The sequence below is a fragment of the Carya illinoinensis genome, chromosome 4 (genome assembly GCF_018687715.1).
Source record: "Carya illinoinensis cultivar Pawnee chromosome 4, C.illinoinensisPawnee_v1, whole genome shotgun sequence".
Classification (NCBI taxonomy): Eukaryota; Viridiplantae; Streptophyta; class Magnoliopsida; order Fagales; family Juglandaceae; genus Carya; species Carya illinoinensis.
This window is the reverse complement of record NC_056755.1, coordinates 38,717,706-38,725,935: the sequence shown is the minus strand read 5'-3', so window position 1 is coordinate 38,725,935 and position 8,230 is coordinate 38,717,706. Positions and strand designations below refer to the sequence as shown.

Sequence of the window (8,230 nt, the reverse complement as noted above, 5' to 3'; positions counted from 1 at the left end):
CACCTTTATACAAAATTGAAACGCTGCAAATAGTCTATATTGCAGCATTTTTGAGTAGTTTTTGCAACGCTTTTGAGTGCTGCAAAAAGTCAAATTCCTTGTAGTGTTAAATGAAGAGAAGAGCAAGCAGTAGTGGGGTTTTACAAGATAGGACAAGGTATTGAGCTCAAGATATGTACGTACAGAACTCAAGTATTGTCAGTTTAAAGAGAAATGATTTATAGTGGTGAGTCCATAAACGCAACGCAATTATTTTAAAAAAATAAATAAATACAAGAACCACATAAAAAGAAATTATTTTTTTAATATTAGACTACAATCTTTTTTGAAGCTAAACTGCACAAAATTTGCGTATCATACGACTGTATGTAACTTTAGTACTCCAGTTTAAAAGAAACATATATAATTGATTCAAAGCCAGGGAGTATTATAAAGGGGAGTGACAACGGACTTCACATGGAGATACTTGTGAAGGGCTTCCAATCCATAATCTTTTCCAAAACCACTCATCTTATACCCTCCAAAAGGGCAGTCAGTGTCGAAAGCAAAATAGCAATTGATCCAAACGGTGCCTGCACGTACTGATCTCGAGACGGTGTTAGCCACACTCAAGTCCTTGGTCACGATCCCAGCTGCTAGGCCATATCTAGTGCTGTTGGCCTTCTTAATGGCCTCCTCGATTGTTCTGTACGTAATTGTTCATATATGATAGAGGCAAAAATATACTAAGGGCTTGTATCATAACCAAGGGGTACCTCAAAAAATTAGGAAGATGGAAATAAAGACAACTTTGGAACTGCCAGAAACCATTTTGCTCATTATTTCGATATTGTACTCTGTAAACTGTAACAGTGAACAAAAGCATTCTGAGAAACTGTACTCACTTGAACTTTGCAAGAGCCATGACTGGTCCAAATATTTCATCCTTCACTATAAGCATTTCTTCCTGAGAAAGTCAGCCAAAAGTAACCACAAAAGAAGGTAAGTGTAAGACAGAATACATTAGTTGTTCAAATAAATTAGATGGCTAAATTTTCTTAAAAGATTGAATCGATTCCAACGTGAAGGTTTTACATTAACGTCAGCAAAAATTGTAGGCTCAATGTAATATCCCTTCTGAGCCATGGGCTTGCCCCCTGTTAGCAGGGTGGCTCCTTCTCTCTTGCCATGTTCAATGTATGAAAGAATTCTTTCAAACTGCGTCCTATCGACCTTTACATCAAAAAAAAAAAAAAAATGAGATTTTTCTGTACTAATTTAGAACTGAAAGCTTAACATATTTTATTGTTATTGGGATTAGAGGCTCCAATTCCGGTCAATTGGATTGTCTCGTCTCTTGTTCTTATTGGCTGCGAGCTGGTTTGCTATCCTGTACCCTTGTACTGATCTCCTCCAAAATTTGAAAATAAATGGAACTCTCAGTTCATACCTGAGGTCCTTGCTGAACTTTAGGATCGAAAGGATCCCCAACCACCCAAGCTTTTGCCTTTTCCACTAATTTCTTCACAAGCTCGTCATATATCCCTTCTTGAACATAAACACGAGAACTTGCCACACACACTTCTCCCTACAGATAAAAGATTACAATTAGGAAAAAAAATGTGATTACAACTTAAGTTTTTACACAAAACAACTCTCTAAAGTGGGAATTTATTAATACAAAACCGAATAAATATTTTACCTTGTTAAATAAAATACCCAAGATAGCAAGCTCAGCAGCCATATCTAAATCGGCATCATCAAAAATTATAAGGGGTGACTTGCCTCCTAATTCAAGTGAAACCACTTTTAAATTACTTTCTGCTGCGGCTTGCATTACTTTGCGACCTACTTCTGGCGAACCAGTGAAACTAACCTGGTAAATCAAGTACAAGCATGTAACAGATTCAAGAGCATTCCCATGCATGCAAATTAAAGCAATGAATTTGGTCCATAATTTTTCCAAAAAATATTTACAAAATAAGAAAACGTACGTTGATCAACAGAAACTAGAAATTGCTTACCGCGTCGATGTCCATGTGAGAGCTCACGGCAGCCCCAGCCGTTGGTCCAAATCCAGTTACAAAATTGAGTACTCCATCGGGGATTCCGGCCTTGAAAGATAGAAAAAGAAAGTGGGTGAAAAGGAAAGATGTCAATTGGACCTCATATAAGACAGAAAAGGCCACCAGAAGCTATGATTAAGCCACAGGTTTCACATTTTTGGCAACTATACGAAAATGTATGAGTTTTTCATACAGCCCTACCAGCTTAGCAAGATGAGCATAATATAGAGCCGACAGAGGAGTTTGTTCGGCAGGCTTGACGACCATTGTGCACCCGGCAGCTAAAGCGGGGCTAATCTTCAAGAACAACAATGTGGTGGGGAAATTCCAGGGAATAATGTGCCCCACGACACCAATAGGTTCAAGCAAGGTGTATCCATGAAGTTCACGCGACATCTTCAGTACTTTTCCATGAACTTTATCAGCTGCACCAGCATAATAACGGAGGCTGTTTACTGCATGTGGGACGTCCACGGCCTTGCCAACACTAAACAACTTCCCAGCGTCAATTGTATCCAAGGCAGCTAATTCTTCTGCATGTTCTGCAAGCAAGTCCGCGAATTTCATCATTATCCTTCCTCTCTCCTACAAAGCATCACCAAAGACGGAAAGAAACAATAATTTACTTTAGCTGTTGCAAACTTTTGGTTCAATGAAATATCTAGCTAGCACAAAGAAGGCATAAATTACCGTAATCGATCTTTGTTTATCCAACAACTACCGGCTTAAGTTGTGGTGAGAGTAATGATATCCCTAGATTAGTAGTGCTTTTAATTATCTGAGTTCATCACAAAGGTTTTTCCCTTCAGATTCATTGCTCTCGGCACTTAAAATTCTAGTTGGTAAATCCTTATGGACCTAATTTTATAACTGGTGCAAGTGCCATAACTGATGAAAGCATCCTAAAAGGGTACCCCCATGAAGTCTTTTCGTTTATGGTAAAAGGGATCAATGTATAACATTTTTTTTTTATTTCATGAGAATGCTAACCAGTGTTAAACCCATCTCAACATATTTTAAACTAATCATTGATAAGATTTATTTATTATTTTTTAACTTCTTATAAAAAATTAAATATCTCTAAAAATATTTCATATATTCAAACACATATCTCAACATATTTCTTACCATTAAATACATCTTAATATAGTTATTAATAAAACATTATTATTTATAACTTAATTCAAATCATCTCCAATTACCTCAGCACCCAAACACAACATTATCCATAAAAATGGGCAAATGGCTTTCTCTTTGGCCGAGGTATAGGCCGTTTGAAAGAGAGTTTTTATGGTCGTCTCTTTCCGGCCAAACGAGGCAGCTTGGCTGTAAAAATAATTAAATAACTACTCTTTTCCGCTAAAGACTTAATTTTCTTTTGTCATGTTTTGACTTGAAAATTTTTTATTTTTGATTTATGCGCGCAGGTGAGTTTTGTTTGATGTGTTCTCATGTTAAAGTAAATGAATGAACGAGATCTCGTACATCTACTTGTTAACATAAAATATCCATGAATTTTCCAAGCCCAAATCAAGTTTAATTTCTGAAATCTTTGCAAAAGCTTTTATAGATGGGTTTCTTAAAAGGTTTCGTGATAGTAATGGACCAGGAAAAATATTTTTGGGCAGAGAAGTTTTTTAACTTTGAAAATCAGAATATTAGAGAAATTATATATAAGAGATGAATATTTTCTCAAGAAAAGCTTTTATATATCTTTGTTCTTTGAATTGTGGAATAATGTTGCTACCCTTCAACATATATATACTTCAATGCTATCGAACGAATTAAAGCGACCGTTTCTCCTAGCTTTGTAGTTTGTCGTTTAGTATTTAGGTTGCATCGATCACCATGTCATGTACATATCATTCAACAACGTCTCTGCATGCGGATAATTTCCTTGTCGGTTCCAACATTACATGATGAATTTTTAATGGTGTGTTAGATATAATAATAGTTATATTAATACTATATCATTATATATTTTAATATACTATAATATATTATTATAGTCTATAATATAATTATAATATACTATAATATATTATCATTATAGTATTATACACTATAATATACTATATTATATTGTATATTAAAATTGAAAAATCACACCAAACCGAACCGGAACCAGTTTAGTGGGATAACCGGTGCGTAATAGGCTTTTGAAAATGCAAAATCAGTTCATATTAATTCGTTTCCAAATTTTATTTAAAACAAAACTAAACCGAACTAGTTACACCCCAATACCTAAGCATTAACGTCATTAACTTGACTTTGAAATTTTGAAATAAATTATATATATATTTATATATGCAGCTTTCCATTGCATAATATCATTGACTTCAAGTATTAATACTCGCTCTATCATATTAATAAAGGATGAGTTATCTCTAATAAATTGTTTTCGGTTTCATTTAAAAAAGAAAAAAAAAGTGAATTGACCAAACCATGAGCAATGCTACATACAGTCGTGGAATTGCAAACGCCGCGCAATCGCTTTGAAAAAAAATAGAGTCCACGATTAAAAAGTTAGTTTTTTTCATGTGGATCTCATATTAATTCATTTTTTTCAAAATAACTACACGCCGCTTGCACAACCACGACTGCAAATATTATTTCTCCCAAACCATATATCATCGACCTTGATGAGGTGGCCTTTGGTCATGGGATCGAGGAGGTTACTTTTTTATTTTTTTGTATATTTGGGAGAGGTTTTTTTTTTTTTTTTAAAAAAAAAAATTTATTATTATCTATATATGTTGTTCAAAATCCTCCTGATTCAAATTAAGTTTTTGTATTGTGGGGTCCTTTTCAGATATATAGGATGAAAACTTAATGTCAAAAATATCAAAACTGCTTTTGACATCCAGATTCCACACATGAACGAGGTAAAGGCTAAGAGAAAGTAGTACATACAGAGCCTGACAAGCGAGGCCATGGACCATGGTCGAAAGCCTGTCGAGCCGCCTTGACTGCCAAATCGATGTCTTCTTTGTCACCTTCTGCAATCCTTGCTATTACCTCTCCCGTTCTTGGATCTATCGTTTCGAACGTTTTTCCTGTTTTTAGCTTAGGATTTAGAAGTTCATCGAAATTTTACATTTAGAGTTAAAAAAAACTATCTATAGATCGATAGAATGCTAAAGTCTGTACGTTGGACGTATGTATGAAATCAATCGCCGGGGACAGACGACAAAGTTGATCAGTGACTTTCGTAAACTTAGTGCATATGAACCGGACCTTAGTTTTTGTCGGGTCTTTTTCTCTCGTTTGCTTCTCAGTGAGAGTGGAGGACCACAGACGTGGGGATTTCGTCCTCACATAGGGAGCAATTTTCTAGTTCATTACAGGAGTCTACCGGCCTTTTGAACAATCTTATTACTTTTGGTACTTTTTTTCTCAGGAGAGAGGCTGAAGAACAACAAAAGAAGAGTACCCTCCCAAAAAAATCAATTTAAATTAATGAAACTATCTAAGGAATATATATTAGAACAATATATCCATCATGTTGTGGCGTACGAATTTGTAAATGTTAACAAGATGGAGTATTTGTTTCTTTCTTTCCTAATTTTGGGCTTTAACTTGTACGTACAATTTAACAGCATGTCATATATATAGTCTAAGCCTATCATGATCAATGGCCATAAAGTACAGGAGGTTTGGGAAAAAGAAGAAGAAGAAGAAGAAAGGGAGGGTGAACCATATATATATATATACACATAACCTGGAAGATGTATAAAGAAATATGTGGTGATCAAGTAGATAGCAAGATAGAGAGATAAAGAGCTGAAAACCTGAAACGGAATCAACGAATTCTCCATTGATGAACAGCTTGGTGAACTTAATCGTCGGGTTCTTCACGAAAGAGGCAGCCGAGCTATCATCGGAGTGACTTCCCATCTCTATCTCTTTCTCTCTTTCTGTATAACTTTCTCTAGCTATAGTTCGGTGTTCTTAGTTATTTGCGACTCCCACGGCCTTAAGAAGATATATAAACTTAGGAGGTATCAACAACATGATGAAGACAGTATTAATTAAGCTTGTACAGTAGCTAGGTAGTCTTTTTGTCCTTCATATACGCCCGGCCCGTTAGTAACGACAATATTATTGTCTTATACATTTTTTCTCTCGTTTGAAATGACAGCCTTGAGTCTTGACAACCACTAGGGAAGATACAGGTTGCATTTGAACTAGCATTATTAGTCTTACACGACATTCGATATATATCTATTTTTTAATTAAATATCCAATAGAAAACAAATCAAAAGAAGATACCATAATACTTCTACATACAATATATCATACGCTAAGGAATCAATATCGAATTAATGCTACCAATTATATATATTCGAATAAAAATATATAAATTTATAATAGAGAGTTAATAATTAGTAATTAATTATAAAATAGCCCCCCTTGAGAGTATCGTACATGCTGGCCAGTCTAGCTAAAATTTCAGCAAATTCCGGCCTTGTAGTCGCCGTGATATTAATCCTCCTGGACACCTAGAAACAGCTGAGAATTATTTGGACATGAGTCTAAACAAAATTCTATCAAGTTCATGATTTATATATATATATATATATATTGCGCTAGACTAACCCGTTCGGTCGAGCGAAAATTAATTTCGATTTTGAACTTGCAAGAAGCTAGCTTACTATGTAAAACCCGCAGTCGAGATCCTTGTGAGAGAAAGTCAAACACGCGAGATTGAGACCTAATAATTCCAAGTCAAAGATTTTTTTTTTTATTCCAAAAAGGCTGCCACACTGCCCGTTCGGTCATCAGAAAATTAATTACACATGAAGCCTTGACATGAGGGAAAAGATTGCATGATTTAAATATGCATTTAAATAAAGTAGCACACCACGAGAACGGTGATGTTATATTTTATTAAGAGTTTTGTTATATATAAATAAAATTACGTATTAATTTATATATTAATATTAATTTTTTTATATTTAAAATTTAAATTAATATTATTTTTAATAAAATTATTTTTTATCAATCACATTAGATTGATATATATATTAGTACCTAATTATATTTACAATTAAATTTTTTTTTCTTAATAAAGTATTGAATTAATATAATGACTAATGTTACTTATTATCTTAATTCTCATCATTCTTTTATCATCTTATAACGTAGTATTAGATGATTGGAGATTATTTATTATATTTTACTTGATAACTTATTATCTAATGTCACATCATATATAGGATAATAAGAAAATGATGAGAATTAAGATGATAAATAGATTTTTTCTTAAAAAAACAAACTCCAAAATCAAAAGAAAGTATTATAATCCTTATCTTACATGATATCACGCAATCGAGGTGATTAAATACCGATCGATATTAATGGTTTATTTTAATGAAAATAAATATGTGCATGCATGCCAAACTTTTTCAAATGATAACTTAATTAGCTGGTTCATGAACTGAGATTTAATTATGGGTGATACTAGGATATTGTACTCCAAATACATATGCTTCAAATTAAGTGACTAGCTCCTAGCGTATTGATATTTTTTTTTTATTTTATCTTTTTAATATTAACAAAATACACGCACAAATTCACTCGTAATAACTTCTATAAGCATTTAAAAAAAATACATTAGGGCACACATTTGGAGGGCACCGAAATACTAGTACCATTGATTAAAAAATTATCTTCCCTAGCTGATCAATCATGTAAGAGAATGATCAGGCCGGATCTTCGTACATGCATAATTGCATATATATATATGCTCCGATCCATATTATATATACATGAGAACATGATCATGATCAGCTAGGTCGTCTCCTGAGTTTTTATTTGCGTATCTATTTATTTATTAATTTTTCCAAATAATCATTTTCATAGACGAGTACAGACGTTACTTCATCTCCCAGATAATCAATTAGTGGCTAGCTTCTAATTATGATAGTTATTGATGGTATATAAGACAGCATTCCATTGATTTGACAATAAATTGTTAAAATTCCAAAGACCCGAATTGTTCCACAACGTAACAAATTATTGAATTCTTAACATTATCATGAATTAAGCTGTACTAAGTCGAATAAATAAAGATCAGAAGAAAATAGTCGTTTTCAAATAATTAGAATATACTATATATATATATATATATTTATAGGAGTACCGAAAACGATCGATGAAGATTATTCAACTTTTTTTTTCTT

At 33.4% G+C, this 8,230-nt stretch overlaps 1 protein-coding gene across 3 annotated transcripts; it reads right to left on the bottom strand.

Annotated features, from left to right (window-relative positions):
* Positions 1-284: 284 nt before the first annotated feature.
* LOC122308304 (aldehyde dehydrogenase family 2 member C4-like) lies at positions 285-6,061 on the bottom strand. Of its 3 annotated transcripts, XM_043121553.1 has the most exons (9): positions 5,837-6,057; positions 4,959-5,101; positions 2,247-2,630; positions 2,004-2,093; positions 1,682-1,855; positions 1,430-1,567; positions 1,075-1,212; positions 885-946; positions 285-685 (listed from the first exon to the last, which is right to left on the bottom strand). In XM_043121553.1, exons 1-9 carry the CDS (start codon positions 5,940-5,942, stop codon positions 412-414), a joined length of 1,509 nt encoding a protein of 502 aa, XP_042977487.1. In that variant the 5' UTR covers positions 5,943-6,057; the 3' UTR covers positions 285-411. The 3 variants fall into 3 exon arrangements, with proteins under 3 accessions (XP_042977487.1, XP_042977488.1, XP_042977489.1); XM_043121554.1 differs by lacking the exon at positions 1,075-1,212 and having other exon boundaries at positions 5,837-6,061; XM_043121555.1 differs by lacking the exon at positions 4,959-5,101 and having other exon boundaries at positions 5,837-6,015.
* Positions 6,062-8,230: the final 2,169 nt, after the last annotated feature.